This window comes from Exophiala oligosperma, assembly GCF_000835515.1.
Source record: "Exophiala oligosperma strain CBS 72588 unplaced genomic scaffold supercont1.3, whole genome shotgun sequence".
Classification (NCBI taxonomy): domain Eukaryota; kingdom Fungi; phylum Ascomycota; class Eurotiomycetes; order Chaetothyriales; family Herpotrichiellaceae; genus Exophiala; species Exophiala oligosperma.
Window position 1 is genome coordinate 731,670 of NW_015622820.1, and position 18,365 is coordinate 750,034.

Genomic DNA, 18,365 nt, shown 5'->3' on the forward strand with positions numbered 1-18,365 from the left:
AGATGATATTGTGATGTATGTAATGGTCGAGTCCAGGAGACATGCAATCTGAATAATGATACAAGGTGTATAGCAACACGACGCATTGTCGTCGTTATGCATTGTGGGCAGTATGGTTAGGGATATTCAGCCTCGTCGCGAGGTGATCTCCTTGCGAGGCTGAATTATAGTAGTTTTGACGCGTCTTTTCTTAATTACTCCGCGTGTCTGCGCAAGTCGTCTTACCTTTGATCAATTGTAGACACCATCAACAGCAGAACTATCATCCGCCCTCGACTCTTGCTGATAGGATACTGATGGATCGCTTAAAAATATGGTCTCCTGTCCAATCTGCGGCAAATCGGTAAAACAATCCAACATCAACAACCACATTGACTCGAACTGTATCGAAGACGTCGAACAAGAGAACACTTCTATTCCGTCCACGTCCGCTCTTGCTGCTGCACCCGTATCTTCCTTTTTCAAGACTCCCTCTTCTTCTTCGAAACGTGGTGATCGCGGCGATGCCTTTTTCAGCTCAAGTCAACCGGCTCCCTCATTTCCACCGAGTCTCGCCGCTGTCCTCCGTGCTCCTCCACCACCACCACCATCATCCTCCGTAAAACGATCCTTTGACAATCATACGTTTACATCTACACAGCCCACACAACAGCAGCAGCAGCAGCAGAATGGAAAACATGAACAGCACAATGTTCAGACCACAAACGACCATGACGTTCCTCCACAACAACCGCCCCTCAAGAGATCCAAACCGTCGGCCGGCTCCCACGACAGGGCCGCACCTCTCGCGGAACGTATGCGCCCACGCACCCTCACGTCCATACTTGGTCAAGACCTCGTCGGTCCCTCCGGCGTGCTCACGTCCTTGATCCAGCAGGACCGCGTGCCCAGCATGATCCTCTGGGGCGCGAGCGGCACGGGCAAAACCACCATCGCCCGCGTGATAGCCAGCATGGTAGGGTCCCGCTTCGTCGAGATCAACAGTACATCCTCGGGTGTGGCGGAATGTAAAAAGATATTCGCAGAGGCCAAGAGCGAATTGGGCCTGACGGGTCGCAAGACCATTATTTTTTGTGACGAGATCCACCGGTTCAGCAAGTCCCAGCAGGACGTGTTCTTGGGTCCCGTCGAGGCAGGCACCGTGACGTTGATCGGCGCCACGACGGAGAACCCCAGTTTCCGCGTCCAGGGGGCGCTGTTGAGTCGGTGCAGGGTGTTTGTGTTGAAGAAATTGGAACAAGATGATATCCTTGAGATTTTGAAGCGGGCCGTACAGCAGGAGGGCGAGAAGTATGGGGTATCACTTTCCTCCCAGTCACCACCATCGACGTCGGACGGTGGCGATTCCAACACGAATGTCACAAACGGGCACGGTCACGACCACGGTGACCTCACGCCCCCAGGAGCCGGAGGAGGAATCGAAACGGACGGAATTCCCTCCTCCCCGAGTTCTTCAAATCTGATCACCACCTCCCTCTTGAGTTATCTCTCCACTTTCGCCGACGGCGACGCCCGAACGGCCCTCAACCTACTCGAACTCGCCATGTCTCTATCGACACGGCCGGGAATGACCCTGCCCCGACTGAAACAGTCCCTCACGAAGACTTTGGTTTACGACCGGGCGGGAGACCAACACTACGACACCATCAGCGCCTTCCACAAGTCGGTGAGGGGGTCCGACGCCGACGCCACGCTTTACTACCTCGCCCGGATGCTCACCTCCGGCGAGGATCCTTTGTACGTCGCCCGACGCATGGTGGTGATCGCGAGCGAGGACGTGGGCCTGGCCGACCCGAGGATGCTGCCCTTGGCCACGGCGACCTACACTGCCGTGCAGACCATAGGTATGCCGGAGGCGAGGATCAACCTGGCCCACTGCGCCGTGAGTCTCGCCCTCTCGCCGAAATCCACCCGCGCGTACCGAGGGTTGGAAAACGCCATGAGGGCGTTGCAGGAAGAGCCGGGCGTCGGCGGCCTACCCATCCCCATACACCTGCGGAATGCGCCCACGAGACTCATGAAGGAATTGGGGTACGGCAAAGAATACAAATACAACCCGGACTACAAGGACGGCAAGGTCAAGCAGGACTATCTGCCCGACCCCATCAGAGGCAGGAGATTTCTCGAAGATTTGGATTTGGGTACAAGGATTGATGATGAGCTTGGTTGAACTTTTGGACTCGAATTGGATAGCCCTGGACCTGTAGGAAAGCAACGATGACGAATGTCGGTAACAATAACAATGACAACAAGAATGTCCAAAATCCAGAGCCATGTGATTGTCAACTAATAATATACACCTTGTACACGTGCACCGTGTACCTACGACATGTGAGTGTCTATCCAGTCACTTTTACTGCACATCGACCACACTCCCGAACCAGCCCTTCAAGGCCGTCGCCAAAACACCGGGTAGATCCCTCACGTCCCTGACGACGAGGTAATAAGGAAACGGGAAGTCCTCCAGGTAACGTTTCGTTCGCAACCTCATTTCCACTTGTCCCCCTGCCGCCGCCGCCGCCGCCGGGTCCGGCTCGTAGACCGCCTCCTGTAGATCCAAGATGCTGTCCCGTCCGGCGTCGACGATGACGAAAACGACAATGATCTTTTCCTGTTGGGCCTGGCGGACCAGCCTGGCGATGCCCTGGTGGTCGGAACAGTGGCCGTCGCTGACGATCAACTGCAACTGCCAAAGGTCCTCGGAGGCGGCGTGGCCCCCCTTGAGTCGAGCGTCGCGGAACAACCGGATGCTTTCCTCCACGAGGTTCCTCACGTCGGTGCCTCGCTGGTCGAAGCCGAAAGACCGGAACACGTGGGGGCCCGACTCGGCCGGGGAGAACGGCGTGCCGAAAGGGTGGGCGACTCGGACGTGCGGTCCGTCGCCGAACCCGACGACGCAAATCTCCCCCGACTCGAGCATCGACAGGGCCTTTGTCAACATGGCCAGGGTCTCGAACGCCAAAAGGTCGGCCCCGGACTCGGCCATGGACCTGCTGTCGTCCACGGCGATCATGATCTGGTAGTTGCGCTTGCTCGGCACGGACCGGCGCATCCAGATCTTGTCCCGTTTGTAGCTGGACGCGATGTAGGGGATGATCCGCTTGATGTTGAGCCGCTTGCCCGTCCGGTAGTCGCCGCGGAGTTTGGTCGCCGTCGTGGGCGAGAGGATGAGCCGCAGCTGCTCGGTCAGGACGAGCGAGAATTGGTGCGTCGCGGCGGAGCACTGGTTCCAGAGTTGTGCGGCGTCGGCTGTGCTTGTCGGTGGCGACGGTGCAGCAGGAACATTGTCGTCGTGGTGGCCGAGATTATCAACATCCTCAACGTCAGAAAGCATATCATCCTGAGCCGCCTCAACATCTTCTTGTTGATCGTTGCTGTGTCGATTGATCCCTCGTTCTTGACTTGGGAGGAATGCCCCTGAGCCCTTTGCCTCTTCCCCTGCGTTCATCTGAGCTTGTTGTAGACGATTCAATCTTTCGGCAATGTTATCTTGCACTTCTGGTTCAAGGACATCAGGCACTTCCACGTCCTGATCAATAGCCATGTCCTCATCTTCGATAGCTTTGCTCTGATCGAGATTTTGTTGGGCCTGTTCGCCAGTCGCAGCGCCGAGAGCTTGAGCATCTCCTTCGTCTTCTTCATCTTGGACATGCTCGAAATCGACGTCAGCCATGTCAATATCTTGCTTCATGTCGGTTTGCAAGTTTTCCTCCGACGCTGATAATATCTCTCGACGATTGTGCCACTGGTCCAGTACATCCGCCAGTTTTCTTAATGCCTCGTTCTGCTGATGCTCGACCTCGTTAGTCCTTCCCGCCCCGAGCTCGGCAGCACCTTTCCCTGTTTCTCCCTGCTCTTGGTTCTCTGGAGCTTTGCCAGGTCGGGATTGTTCCGGATTAGGCTCCTGCTCAGCATCGTTCATAGCCTGTGCGTCTTGCTGCTGCTGGTGGTCATTTGTGTCCTGACGAGTGTCGGCAGCCCCCGTGTCGCCTCCAGCTGGCTCATCTTGATCCTGTGCAGTATCGTCGTCACGTGTTCTGTGCTCCCCTATCTCGTTCTCGTCCTCGTCGAGCTCCTCCTGATCCTCCATGATCTCATCGTCTTGTCCAACGCCATTCTCAACCTCGTCTTTCTGATCGACATCATCTTGAACACCAGCGTCTTCATTAAAAGACTTCTCTTCTTTCTCAACATCGTCTAACTCGGCATCCTCTATTTCATCTGCCGACTGATCAATGTCGGACATTTCATCCACTCCATCATCAGAAATGTTATCGTCCTTGACCTCCTCTTCTCCAGCCAGCTGTAACTCTTCCGGCAGCTCCAGAGCGTCTTGGTTGTCGGTGTGCGGGTCCATGTTCTCAGCTTCGGGTCGTTCAGCCCCCTCGCCCTCTTCTCCATCGTCCTCGTCCACCTGCTCTTCGCCTTCTTGGCCTTCCATGTCTTCTCCCTCGCCCTTCTCCCCATCAGCAGCAGTCTGATCGTCCGATTTCTTCCCCTCGGCCTTGTCATTCTTCATCTCCTTGTCTTCAGACTCATTCTTCATGTCGTCCCACATCTTCTCATCTACCGCATTTGGATCAAGGTCATCTACCGATCCAGTCTCTTCATCGATATCGTCGTCTCCCTCCTCCTCATCAGATCTACCTTGTCCTTCATCATCAGATTTCTCCTCCTCTTTGTCTCCCATATCTCCCTCAAGATCATCCATGCCCATATCAACGGCATCTTCTGCATTTTCCATCTCGTCTTCGCGGTCTTCTTTTTGACCTGTCTGTGCGAGCTCTGACAAGTCTTCGTCTTCGGCTACATCCTTGCTGATATCCTCTGCTCCTTCGCCTTCCCCTAGACCAGTACCGCTTTCGAGTTTGCCAGACTGTTCTTCGCCTTGGCTTGGTTCCGAAGGACGGCAGAAGCCTTGAGAAAGAAGTGCGTCAAAAGAAGTAGCTAGCTGGAGAGCCAAGCGGCACGTCTCCAGGTGGACAGCAACTTGCTGGCTGTGTAGATGCAGACAAATGTGGTAAAACTGCTCAAGGACAGGAGAGGCCACTTGCAACAGATCACATGCAATGATGAAGTCGTTGGAATCCAGGGAATGGAAATTTCCGAGTAGAGATCCAATACTAGCACTGATAGAATTGACCTGCATCGCTCGATGTCCTTGAACAGCACATCGCTCAATCTTGGTGAGCCAACCTTGTTCTTCGATTGAGTTTGGTGTGTCCTCTTGGACTGAGGACCATTTTTGCAAAGCAACAAATATCTGATCGATTAGTGTCCTGAGGTGGTCATCCCATGATGACAAACTTGTGCTGCGGACACCGTTCTCCTTGACCTGCTGCAACGCCTGTAAGTTTTCGGTCCAAGGAACAAGCTGGCGCAGGACAAAGTCAACGCGGGGTTCTTTAGATTGCCATTCTCGCAGAACCACGGCGAGCTCTGACAGTGTTTGCAGACTCTGACTTTTCGAAGAGTCGCCAATTCTGCTGTTCAATCCCAGCGGGAGACCTGGCAATTGTTCAAGGTCGGACTTGTGTCCTCTGATGCGTGTAATATAGTTACGCAGGCAATCCAGGAGTTGATCAAGATCGATTTTAGCATGCTGTGCCTGGAAGGTCAAAATCCTGCAGGACAATGTCAGGACCTCTGCCAGCCATGCCAAATGCCGGGTTAACGATGGATCACCCTCTTGCGAGCCAGATGAGTTAGAGAGCTGGTTGGGGGCTTGGGTTAAACAAGAACGCGACAGAGCCAACTGGGTTTCCAAATTGACAGAGCTCTCTCCAGATGAGGCAATGGCTTGACGTTGATTGAGAATCACACACAAAAGTCCCTCCAATAGACCCATACTTCTTCCAACCTCACCCTCTGTGAGATCTTCAGAATGCTTTGTCCGCCCTGCTCGAACTTGAGACATTAGATCAAGGAGGTCGTGGAATACAGCAGTAGCCTGGGAGGCAATGGCCTGCCGACCGTTCGAGAGAAGACCGGGAGAAGAAGCTAGAATGAGAGCTGCGGAAGATTGTTTCTCGAGCTCCGATGTTGGCAGATTCCGTCTGATACCCATCTGCGAGACTGTTTTCAATGTGTCGGCCAGTAAGCGTCTCTTCCTCTCCTGGAGGTGACGTACCGAAGCAGCATTCTCCTCCGTCAATGCCGAAGGAGTTTCAGACCTCAACTGCTTAATGGCGCTCTTCAAATCGTCCCTGAGTGAGGCCAATTCTAGTTGAGCCTCGAGCTCTGTCGTCTTCTTGGTGTATAGGTGGCGCATGCTCTTCACGGCTCCAATCGTATCGGTCAACCGTGCCGGTCTTGTGTTCCAGTCCGGTAACGCATGCCCACATTTCACCGAAGCATCTTGAATCATTGAGATGTTGAGGAATGGCTCGGCTGCATCCAGCTCTGTCGTAGTTGCTGTAAGCTCTCCCACAGATTCTGCAGCTGGTTTTGAGATAGTCACAGCCTGATTAAGAAGATCACGGTACTTCCTGACAATCTTGAACAATTTATGGTGTGATCGGCGCGCACTGTCACGAAGAGCGGCGATGTTTGTGTCCTTCCAGCTTGCCAGTTGTATTTGTTCTTTGAGGGCCTTCTCTAGACTCGCACGTCCAGTTCGAAGCGTTGTCTCAATACCAGGTTCATATCTCCGGTAATGCTCAATGAGGTTTGAAACACAGCTGTGCACTGATAGCATGCCTGGATCTTGTTTCGCGATATCCTTGAGAGTGTGGTTGAAAGTATCCAGCAGCTTAAGCCGAGACGAATACTGTCCTAGACTGGTCGTCTTGAAGAAGCCTTCGAGAGTTCGTGCCAGGTCCTTGCAGTACAGTTGCATGTCTTCGCCGGCAGCGAGTATTCTCGCAGAGTTGTGCAGTACGGATTCGTAGGCGATAAAGTACCAGGCTTGGGCGTCTTGTTCGTGTCGGCATTTTTCTTCGTCCAAAAGCCCAGCCCATGAGAACAGTTCGAGGCGTCTCCAGCGTACTATGAGAGCACTTAGTTGATCAATCAACGGCGCAACTGACCACTCTCTGCTAGCAACACTTTGCCACTGAGATACTATTTCATACAACTTCTCTGTCTTGGTCATGAACTTGGCAACTGGATCGCCGAGGTTCAAGTACAAAACTTCGTTGCAGTAGGCGAGTACTTCAGCTGGAACTGCGTGCTCTGGCCACCTCTCTGCAATGGTGTGAAATCGTGCTTGAACTTGATGAACAAGCGTGAAGAGCTTCTCATATTCTGCCAAGTCTGAATCACTGTAGATGTTGAGGTGCTGAGTCCGGTTGGTGCCATGCAGGGCAGCCATTCTTTCTTCCATTTGGATCAGGATAGCAGGCAAGAGGTCAATAAAGAAGGTGCTGGCGATGTCACTCTGGTGGTTACTGTGTTTGGCAATCTCCTCCAATGCACCCAATGTATAACTTCTCAGGGTAAGTTGGGGGTCTTGCAAGGCGTAGATCTTCTCATGAAGAGTGGCAAGCTTGACTGCGATAGCTCGAGCATCATACTTTGAGTCCGGCTTTTCAAGCTCTGTTGTCTGATCCACGAATTCTGGAAACATTTCTTGCAACTCACGCAATTCGTCATCTGTTTCCGTGGCAGCATCGCCTCGATAGGTGTAATACCGCGACTGGACAGCAGCTTCAGCTTGGTCCTTGGTTAGATGAGTCTTCCATGCAAGATAAAAATGGTCAAGGACACCTAGCAAACGCTGGCTGACAGTAAAGCTGTTCTTTGGCATCAGCGAACTGTCCATGGCGACAAATTCGAGCCATTGGAGATTGGACCCGGATTCGGACGTCACATCCCAGAGCTGTAAATTGTCTGGCTGGGCTCCCAGCATTGGAGCGTGTCGCGCTATCTTCGAAATCACTCCCTCGTCATGCTGCTTATTTACCCGTGCTGCTATGAGATCAATTCCATGAGAAAAGCACTTCAGGAACCATAGGATTGGTTTCACAAAATCATCATAAGTCCGGTCGGCACCCTCGAGACGCTCGATCATGGCACGTAGATTGAGTTGGCCCTGTTCCTTTGTCCATTGCTGCACCCATTCCGAGTTTATGACTTCATCATCGTGACTGGGCTGGCTACTGAGGAGACCTTGAGTAATCCGTGTGAAGGTCTCCTGAATCTTGTTCAGCTCCGACCGGTCAGGCCTCAAGACAGTTGGTGGCGGCGAGACGCTTCCTAGGTCAGAGAGGGCCGACCTCAGGGTTCGAATCACCATGCTAGTGTCTTGTCCCATGGTCAATTGATGGAACTTTGTCTGGCCTGCAATTCTACTCTCGAGTTCAGCAACACGCCGTTGGTGTAGCTGAAAAGAAACATTGGGAAAGACAGCAGGGTCCATGATCTTGTCCGGCACCATCAACTCGAGACCGGCCAAAGATAATCTGATTAGACAATCGGAGAGCTCTTCGGGGCCAACATGATCTTGAGAAACAAGTGAGAGCAGAATCGGATGAATATTGCGGAGATAGATTTCTCTGAAATATTGTCGGGTATGACCTGGCAGTATGATATCGTCCTGTGACAGATGTGCCAGCCGCATAAGGTCACACGTGTACTGACCAGATAAACAAGCTTTTGCTCGCCCTGTAAGCATCCCAGAGTGTGCAAACATTATTCCGGAGACAACGATACGGACACGTTCCATGAAAGCACCCGACCAGTTGGCGAAATTGTTCGTGTTGCAGGCAAGGCCTTGCGCAACAAGAGACAACTCTTCTTTTGCATGATGAAGCGTACCAAGTGGTTGGTCCAGTACGGAGCACAATTGCGCGACGAATTCGGTGCCGCCCGAACCGTGGGTACTTAGCAGGGAAGTATCAAGTGACGCAAGCTGATTGAGGGAAAATGGCAAAGTCTTCTCTCCCGCAAGCATCAATATTGCTGGGGTGGCAGTCGAAAACATTGTCAACACCTGCACCTCGGAGGATGACACATCGCCGTCACCAAGAATGGTAACCTGGCGGATGTAGTCGATCGTACGCTGGAATTTACCGATCAATGGAAACCCGTTTTCAGATTTCATTTCAAGTTCAGAAACAGCCTCTTGTAGAGGTTCCAACAAGGACAGCTCGCCGTTTGAACTGAAAACAGAATCATAGGTCTGCTGCAGCTTCGATCTGATGACGGACAACGACGCTCTAGATTGTGGCAGGGAACGACACGCGGCGTCGAATCTCGCAATAAGTGTCTCTAATGTCAATTGCAACTCCAGTTGTGATGAGCTTCGGGCTGTCTCGGGATGGAATTGTGGCCACATCAGTTGAAGTCCTTGTCCGTATTTGAGTCCTTCGTCTCGGGGTGTGAGCAGATCAAGGCACTTCCTGAATGCAGTCGCCACCTCTGCATAGGTTTCTTCGATATCACCCGCCATGGCATAGGCTATTTGAACATAGGCTTGCAAAAGTGTGAAATCCATGGTCTTGACCTTGGAAAGAACGATCATGTCACCCACAAATGCAGATATTTGTCCAAAAGCTCTTACAAAGCGCACATCCGCGATGCTCCCAGTGTTTAATCTTTCAAGTGCAGAGAGGCAACTCTGAGCGAAGGTGAAGACTTGTGGGATGTTTGCAAAAGTCTTCGACTTTCCATTGGCCGCCATAGAACGTTCTAAGACAGTTCTGTCTTTGGCCGAGATAGCGGCGGCATTCTCAGCAGCCGCCGTCAAGCTAGCTTTAATTTTGACCATATCTCGAGTAACATACCATGCTCGAGTGAACAGCTCCGCGGTCACAGAACTCCAGATCTGCTGGTCAAGTGGAATTTGGAGTTGAATCAAAGGCTCATCGAGAGCTACAAGCTGTGGGGTGTATAGCAAGCTTGGATTTCCAGACAGGGATGACAGCCGGCAAGCCCCGAGAGAGTCGAAATTGGTCATCGAGGTCAATACTTCCTTTAGCGTAATACTGCCAGGTATTGAAGTCGTTCTATTCAGACTTAGAGACATCTCCTCATGTGAAAGGTTGTAAACAAAGGGTTCGATGTCTTCAGGCTTGGGAAAATGTGGTGCTGCTTGTGCCAACTGTCTCAGCCGGGCGATAGACGATGCATATGGATATTGGATCAACTGTGGCTTGAGGTCGCCCTCATTCAGGACAGGCATGAACACTTCCAATGAACGGTTTCGCATCGCTCTTGACAACTCGCCGTAGCGTGGATCGACTGTCATAAATATTCGGAAGTTTGGATGGGGTTTGACAACTCTGGCGTTACCTGCATTGTGGTGCTCACTCACAGCGAGGACACCGTTAGGCTCCAGGAGCGAATTCAGGCGGTCGAGGACAGAAGGGTTGCAGAGGTTCGCATTGTCCAGAACCAGCCAGGAGCCCTTCTCAATGGCATCAATCAAGATGCCATCATTCCAGACGAACCGTGATCGTCCAATGTCGGAGGTCCTCGAGAGCTCCGCAATTGCCTGAACAGAAGCCTCGAGTTCTGGGAAGGCCCTTGAAATCGAAGGCAGAACTCGTGAAAGCTCATCGAGACTGATCTCGTCGGCATCAATAAGTTGCCACGCATCAAGTACAACTTTGTGCAGTCCTTGGGAGTCCATAATCTGTAGTGAATGCGCAACAACTCCTCTTACAATGTCTTTAATCTTATGCTGTAGGTCCACAATGACTCGTTGGACATCATACTGCTCGAAGCCGCCCACAAGGTCCATGGTGTCAACATCTGCGTTCATCGAGAATTCCACATAGTCTGTCCCACATGTAGCTGCAAGGGATCGGAGAAGAGTAGTCTTTCCAGACCCTGAAGGGCCACAAAGAATGACGGGCCAGTTCTGTTTGATTGCAGAGATGACAGAGTTCGCAGCCGGGAGCTGGGAAATAGCAATACTTGAGTTTGGTCCAGTTGCTCGCTGTTGGACATCATCTCGAGTCATAAATGAGGTTCCAATCTGAAAACTAGTCGGTGTAATTGCGTTGTAGAAGCTTTCCAGGAACCTTGTTTGCCAGACTTGTTCGCGTATCTTGAAGGACAGAGATTTCTGGTGTTCAGTTCGAAATCTCTCAGCCACTATAGTCCGATATTGGGCTGAAGCTGGAAGCGTAGGCTGACCTTGACAGAGCGTCAACCATCGACTGACATCGCGAAGATTGAGCTCCCATGGACCTCCTATATTGAAAGCTGGAGAGCGAGAGACCAATTGGTCAATCTGCGCAGTTGCATCAACCACACCCTCTAGCTGATCTAAAGGTAAGTTGGGGAATTTACGTTCACAGATACGCATGAGATCTTCCTTGCAGAAAGAATCCGCATATACCACCGTGAATCGATTGACGAAGGACGCTGGAAGACCTTTCCTTCCGCCGCCTTGATGATGGGGGTTTTGAGCGGCGAACAAGGCGAACTCAGGATGACAGGTAAAAGACTTGTCCAGTTCTGCGATATATGCTTCTCTCCGGTGGTCGAGACAAGAGTTCAGTCCTTCCAATACAGACTGCGAGGCAAGATTCATCTCGTCCAAAAGAACCCAGCCTCCATTCTGCATGGCATCCAAGAGAGGACCGTTTTGCCATGAAAAGTTTCCCATATCTTCGCCTTCGGAAGGTGTATCCGCACCGAACAGATCCATAAGATCAGTCTGATCAGAAAGATTGATGCGAGTAAATTGCTTGCCACAGGCTTGGGCAAGTGCGGTCACAATAGCTGTCTTGCCGACGCCAGGGCTACCTTCCAGAAGAACAGGCCGAGCCATCTGTAACGCACGTACGATTCTCATAGTGTTCCGTAATGTTGTGGGAGCGTCGAACACTAGCTCTGAGTGGTCCTGCACATGAACCTGACTTCGCGAAAGTGCAAAAGGCCCGACACGAAGGTGGCCTTGCGTCCTCTGAATCTCAGGGGATTCGTAGTAACTCTGCGAAACATCAATATTCACCAGCGTTTGGAGGTGTGCCAGACAGGCTTGTCGGGAGTCGTTCAGATTCTGTGATCCTATCGAAATCATCCCAGCGGGGTTCGCTCCGATGGAATCGATGTAAACCATGAAAGCTCCATGGATGAACGCGAGCTCTTCTCCGAGAGGAGAAGCACGGTTGATAAAGTCTGCCCAAGCAAGCAAGTCGCGAAGGGGGATAGTGTCGGATGCAGTGGAATGGAACGTACGACGAAACCAGATAGCAAATGTCAGCATCAGCCGTGCGACCTTCTCTTGACCTGATACCAGTTTGTTTTGGACGATTGGCAAAGTATCTGCTTCTTGTGATAGAGGCGGAACCCAGATCTCAGTCAACCGGTTGCGAAGAGCCGCACTCAATTCACGTTTGCCATAGTCACCGCCTGGATTCATCGTGGCTAAGAACTGGAAATCCGCATGAGCGACGACAAGATTGTCATCAGATCCTTTCTCCGCCAGTAAGATCGTTCTTGAAGGTTCGAGGACACTGTTCAACCGTTCCAACACAGAGTCATCAGCTAGGGAAATTTCGTCCAGCAGAAAATGATCTCCTGTTTTCATAGCTCTTATCAAGCTTCCGTCACTCCATGTGAACATGGACTGATATGCTCCGATACTAGCACGCGTTCGTGCAACGGCTTCAGGGTCAAGGCTGGAGACATCCATATTTGAGAAACCCTTGATCAATTGATCAATCTCAACTTCATCAACGGGTGTTTCTGCTTCTGGTGCTGGGAACAAGCATCGCCAGTCTTCTCGTATACGCAGTTCAAGGTCAGATCGATTTCGGATGGGTCGCTGAGAACCGATGAGGTCTCCAGTCTCCGTGTTGGTGTGTGCGTTGTAAATATCTAGAGGTCGACCGAATGCTTCTGCAATGACTTGACAGATTTGTGTTTTGCCACATCCTGTCTCACCGACAAGCAGGACAGGCTCGTTGTTCTTCAATGCTTGCTCAATCAAAACAAAAAGTCTGCGCATAGCCAAGGTCCAGACGATAGTACCTGAGCTCTGCACAGAACTTGGAATGGCTTGCAATCCATAGAGCACATTCTCATCGATGACCACTTTCATTGTTTCCTCAATGGTCTTTTTGACTATAGCACGCTCTGCCGGCTCCCGTACCCGTTCAGCCAGGAGCATGAATCCATGATTAGCCAGTTGCTGTCTGTCATCGACCGATCTTGACGTCCACCTGAACAAGTCTCTCAAAGTCGCAAAGCTATTACGCTGTTCAAATAGTCTAGATGATTGTCTCTGCAGTGAAAGCTTCTTGTAAACTGCGACAATCTGGGCACAGAAAGAAGGAGGAATTTGTGCTCGTTCACGAAGAATAATTTCAAGCTCGTTCTCGGGGATGTCATCGAAATGAAGCTCCAGGAATCGATTTCGGAAAGCTCGCGAGAGACGCTTGCGACCACCGTACAGTCCGGCCGGATTCTGCGTCGCAAAGAGCATAAAATTAGGATGTGGTCGAACGATTTCTTGAGATTCGGGTATTAGGAGTTCCCTGTTGTCATCGAGCAATCTGTTCAGTGCTTCCAGTACATCACTAGGAGCCAAATTGAGTTCATCGAGGACGATCCAGTAGCCCTGTCTAAGAGCATTCACAAGTACACCTTCTCGGTATTGTAGCTTGCCATCTGCATCGGACACGTAGCTTCCCAAGTACTCTTGGAGGTCGGTATGCTCGTGGTTGTTGATTCTGACGAACTTATTCCCGGACAGCTTTGAGAGATATTCCACCATACTTGTCTTTCCAGCGGACGTGGGACCCTGCAAAAGAATGGGAAAGCGGCGCATGGAAGCAGCTCGTGCCAAGTTCAGTAGGTTGCGCTCAACGGAAGGGGTTCTGATGTAATGTGGTTGAAGATCGGGGCTGAAAGATCCTCTTTTGACCAGGTGGTGTCTGAAAGCGATGAAATCTTCTCCATTGAATGGCATCTTTGGCTGCTGGCTGAGGAAGGACTTCTTGTTCTTGACATTCGAGAGCAGATGCTTCTCGAGTATGGGGAGCGCAAGATCTTCCGACACCCTACTCAGGACCGTGAAGAAACTCATGGCGAATCCCTCGTATATTGCTCTCCTCAAGCCATGACTCGCACTGTGCTGCAACACATACAAGAGGCAGCGAACGAGGGATCGAATGCTGAAATGCGGAACATCGCCAGCTCCGTCCGTCAACTTATGCTCCATATTTAGCTTCTGCAGATCCAGATATGCTCGTGCCAAGTCAGGAGCAGCCCGTCTGTCGTTGTCAAGGTGAGAACCTAAGTAGGACTGGATGATCTTCGTGAGATCTTCCAGATTGCTGTCACCAGATGGAACGTAGATCTCGGTGAATCGCGATCGCAGACCAGCAGGGAGATCCTTCTTGCCTGCATCCGTTGCAGGATTCATCGCACCAAATATTCTGAAGTTGGGATGAGCAACGATAGTCTCGATGTTCCCGGCTTCCGTGAGTAGGAGAGAAGGTTTCTCGTCGTCGCCGTTGTGGAGCAAGCTGACAATGTAGTCAAGAGCATCCGGGGTAGCCAAGTTAATCTCATCGAGCAGAACCCAGGCACCCTCACGAACAGCGTGTACCAGTCTTCCCTCAACGAACGCAAACGTGTGATTTTTGTCTCCACGCTCGACATGAGCACGAATCCTCTTTGCATCCTCCGCGAAATCTGCCCATCTTCTGCGGAGTGCATCATACTTCGGCGTTGCGAGTTTTCTCCTCTTGGCAGCACGTTCGGGGTCATCTGGGTTGGGCGGATCTGTGGTTGTAGCTAGCGAGCCTGCCGCGAGCTGAATCGCCTCGTTCCAGAGTAACATAAGTCTCGGCCAGTTTTGCTTTGCAACTGCCTTGCTGATTGCAATGTTAAACTTTTCGTTCCTTTTGGCGGAGAAAGTGTCCTCGAACAATGCCGTGAACTTTTCGACGAGAGGCAAAACAAGAGACCGGGTAGTCACGGGCTTCAGCCCACCAAGCAGATCGCTGACCTCGCTTTGTTGTGAAAGATTCACAACGGTGAGCTCCTGACCCACAAGGGTGGCAATATGCTGAACAAGGGTAGTTTTTCCTACACCAGTTTCACCAACCAAAAGGCAGGGCTCCGAGCAACTCGCGCTAGCGGCAATACGGTCGAGCGTCCGTTGTGCATATTTCGTAAGGGCAAAAGGCGTCTTTTGACTTGGCCGGCGCCGGCTGGGTATTCTGAGAAGGCTGCTTCGACCTATTTGAACGAAAGTGCCATTGTCAACCACACTTCCAAAGCCATCATCCAGACAATGCCGCATCTGTTGAGGAGATATGGACATCTGACGAGCTATGGAAGCTGCTACCACATCATGAAGCTCATCGTCATTCAGATAGCCACCATAACAGTCAACCGCATCCTTGAAGATGTGGAATTTCGTCGCTTCTGCGATGGGGGTCGACTTGGAGAGTTTTACAGATTCTGGGACCCTTTTGGCAATTCTGCGCGCCCAATTCAATAGGTCCCTCAAGGACGGTGATCTAGTTTGCAAGCTCCTGAAGCGCGGGTCGTCTTTGTACAAAGCAGAAACTTCCTCGTGGATCTGTAGAACTGTGGATGTGAAAGCATCGATGGTCGGATATTTCGACCGTAGTAGAGTCTCGATTTCAGACAATTCATAGCTGGCGACATCAACCACAGACCATAGGCGAGGGTTTAAGAGCCAGGATTGGCGGGAACCAGATGTCGAAGAGGAGCGACCCGCAGACTTGATCGTGGCAAAGATTCGGAAACCGTCCTTCGCTCGAACCGTCTCTTTTCGACTGGGAAGAAACAACTCGGCATTCTCAATGATGGGACGAAGCACGCCCATGACCTCGGCCGGAGCCCGGTCGATGTCTTCGATAAGCACCCATCGTCCTTGTTGAATTGCCTTGGTCAAAACACCAGCCTGCCAGGTAAATGACTCGCCATCAGCAGAGGATGTGTAGATTCCCAGAAGACTCTTCGCGTCCGTCTGCTCGTTGAGATGTAGCGTGATCAAGGCTGAGAGCTTGCCAAGAGCCCTCGCAGCTTCATGTATGACGGCAGTCTTGCCAGAGCCCTGCGGACCAGATACCAAAATGGGCTTTTCTGCCAGTAGACATTGACCGACACGCTTCAAGTTTCGTTTCGCGGTAGGCGTGAGTCCGAAACTAGACGTCGGAGGCTCGGGGAGATTTGAGCGAGGAAGAATAACACCACTGAGGTTCGCAGTCGTCGTGCTCAGGTCGGTGAGGCTCATGGGTCGTACTACTCGGGGAGATGTTGGGACCTCATGCTGAAACCGGCTATCCACATGCGCGACCTTCTCAGCAAGCTCCGTCCACCTGTGCTCCTCCCAAAGTTTTAGCACGCGGAAATCGATCTGTTGGCCTTCCCAATCACCGATGATGGCCGCTTTGCCCACATAAGTTTCGACCATCCTCTCCGAAAACGCATCGGCAAAGTGCATGACCATGCAAAGACATTGAATCGCAAGGTATCGTATCGTCTCGGAGTCATGACGAAGCAAAGACGAAAAAAAGGTCGGAGCCGCAGTGCCAGCGAGCAGATCTCGATCGAAGGACAGGATGCGAAACAAAGCCAGCAGGAGCGATTGCAGGTCTTTGGGATTGTGTGTGATGGAGGAGCCTTCCAATGCGTGTATCCGGTTCAACAGGGATTGTTGTACTAGGAGGTCCTTGACATGACGACGAAAGTAGCTGGCAAATGGCAATATCCTCGCGAGGCATGAAACGGAGTGTACCAGTCCATCGAGCGAGGGCGACGCACCGAATCCGGGAAAGCGAGCCGCAAGCTCGGCATAGAGCGGTCTGTACAGAGCGAACAGTCTGTCTGCATGTTGTGGTATTATGGCCGCTCGCGAAAGGGCATCGAAATACTGTGATCCCGTGGATTGAAGAATGATCGCCTGTAGTTCGGGCGGAAGTCTGGCTTCATTCTTCTTGACTTGTGCATCACCCCATGAGCAGTATACTGCTATGTCTTCCATGGTGCCAGATGTGATGCGAAGTCTTTGAAGAATCCTCTCTCATTTAAAGTAGAGAAAGAGGTATTCCTTTACTGTCGATTGATGAGCATGGACGAAATCTCAAGTCGAGGTTTGCCATCCATGTCGAGCCTTGGCATCAAAAAATTGTTGCTGGCGGTAAAACTTCGGGATTGCCACGAGGCTGAGCGAGGCTGTACGAGGCTGAGCGAGGCTGTACGAGGCTGCACAAAACAAAGACACCATGGGGCATTACAATTAAAAGTTCTATCGTGCTACAGCTTCAGATAACTATCAGTCCCGATACGAGTCCAATGATAGGGACCAACATCATCATCGATCCCGTCGCTCTCCTAGCCGCAGCGTTCTTACTACCATTTTCCGAGGACAGCTCATTACTCGCCTGAGCCGAACATCCTGGGTTGGTGTCTATCGCCACTTGCTGGTCGCCGTCACCTTCGGCGTACTCCTCAGCGACACCACATCCGTCTCGGTCGCAATGCTTCGCAAGCACGCTGCTGGGTACAAACGTCTTTGTCCCTCGCGTTGACGAATTTCTCAGACCATTTTCGTCGGCGTCGAGAGCCTCAACCATTCCAAACTCATGGTAACTACGAGCTCGATACATTGTTTCAAACCCGTCTTTCTTGACGGTCGCTATCTCCATCCACCGATCGTCACAACCACTGCGGCCATATAATCTCCAGGACGCCACCTCGGTCGCTCCATTCCACGACATGTAGAACATGGTCAATCCGGCATCGGTGCTAGGGGCGTACGTGTACAAAGCCGGATTATCCGTCGGGCTTGTCGTGAGATTGTACTTGAAAGCGCGGTAATTCATGGGCCCATTCGCGTTGACGCCTGCCTGGAACACGATGGTCCCGTCCGGTAAATGCTCGGTGACGGCCGGTTGCGAACCCCACCCGATGAACGCATTCGAAGCATCCCAGTCTTCTCGGTCGCCCAGGAGCTGCAAATTACCCTGTGACGCGGAAATGGTCTGTTTCTCGGGAGCGGGGAAAGACTTGAGCAGTGTCGCCGTAGGAGGGTCGGTGGAATGGTCGAGTTTGATAATCATGCCGCTTGACTCGTCGGCAGTGCTGTGAAAGCCGTCCGAGGCGTTGTCGAAGAGCGAAATCACGTCGGCACTGGCGTTGGAGGACCTCCACCGCGCGTCGTGCTGAGAGCTAAAGACCAGATCCCCCATGTCAAAATCGGCATTTTTGCCACCTAGTCGCCAGATCACTGTTCCGTCATCGCCACTGACCTTGAACACGGTGTTGACATGTCGCGCCGAGATGAGGACGTCGCCGTCTTCGTTCTCGTCGGCCGAGTTCACATGGACATAGTCCCAGGGGGAAGTCGGCGAGAAGCCTGTCCCGGCGATCTCGGTCGAGTTGGGCAGTACGTACGAATCGGTAAGCGGAACGTGCTCGATGGCAGA

The 18,365-nt window shown here is 51.9% G+C and overlaps 2 protein-coding genes across 2 annotated transcripts; one reads left to right on the forward strand and one right to left on the reverse strand.

Moving 5' to 3' along the window:
* The first annotated feature begins 242 nt into the window (after positions 1-242).
* PV06_03091 (uncharacterized protein) lies at positions 243-2,506 on the forward strand. Its single transcript, XM_016403847.1, has one exon. It carries the CDS (start codon positions 314-316, stop codon positions 2,168-2,170), a length of 1,857 nt encoding a protein of 618 aa, XP_016264852.1. The 5' UTR covers positions 243-313; the 3' UTR covers positions 2,171-2,506.
* Positions 2,265-16,992, reverse strand: PV06_03092 (uncharacterized protein). The gene has a single exon (XM_016403848.1). The coding sequence runs from the start codon at positions 16,919-16,921 to the stop codon at positions 2,354-2,356; it is 14,568 nt and encodes a 4,855-aa protein (XP_016264853.1). The 5' UTR covers positions 16,922-16,992; the 3' UTR covers positions 2,265-2,353.
* Positions 16,993-18,365: the final 1,373 nt, after the last annotated feature.

What these genes read in the sequence shown, in the direction of transcription:
- PV06_03091 (XM_016403847.1), top strand. Translation starts at nt 314, where the DNA reads ATGGTCTCCTGTCCAATCTGCGGCAAATCGGTAAAACAATCCAACATC.
- PV06_03092 (XM_016403848.1), bottom strand. Translation starts at nt 16,921, where the DNA reads ATGGAAGACATAGCAGTATACTGCTCATGGGGTGATGCACAAGTCAAG.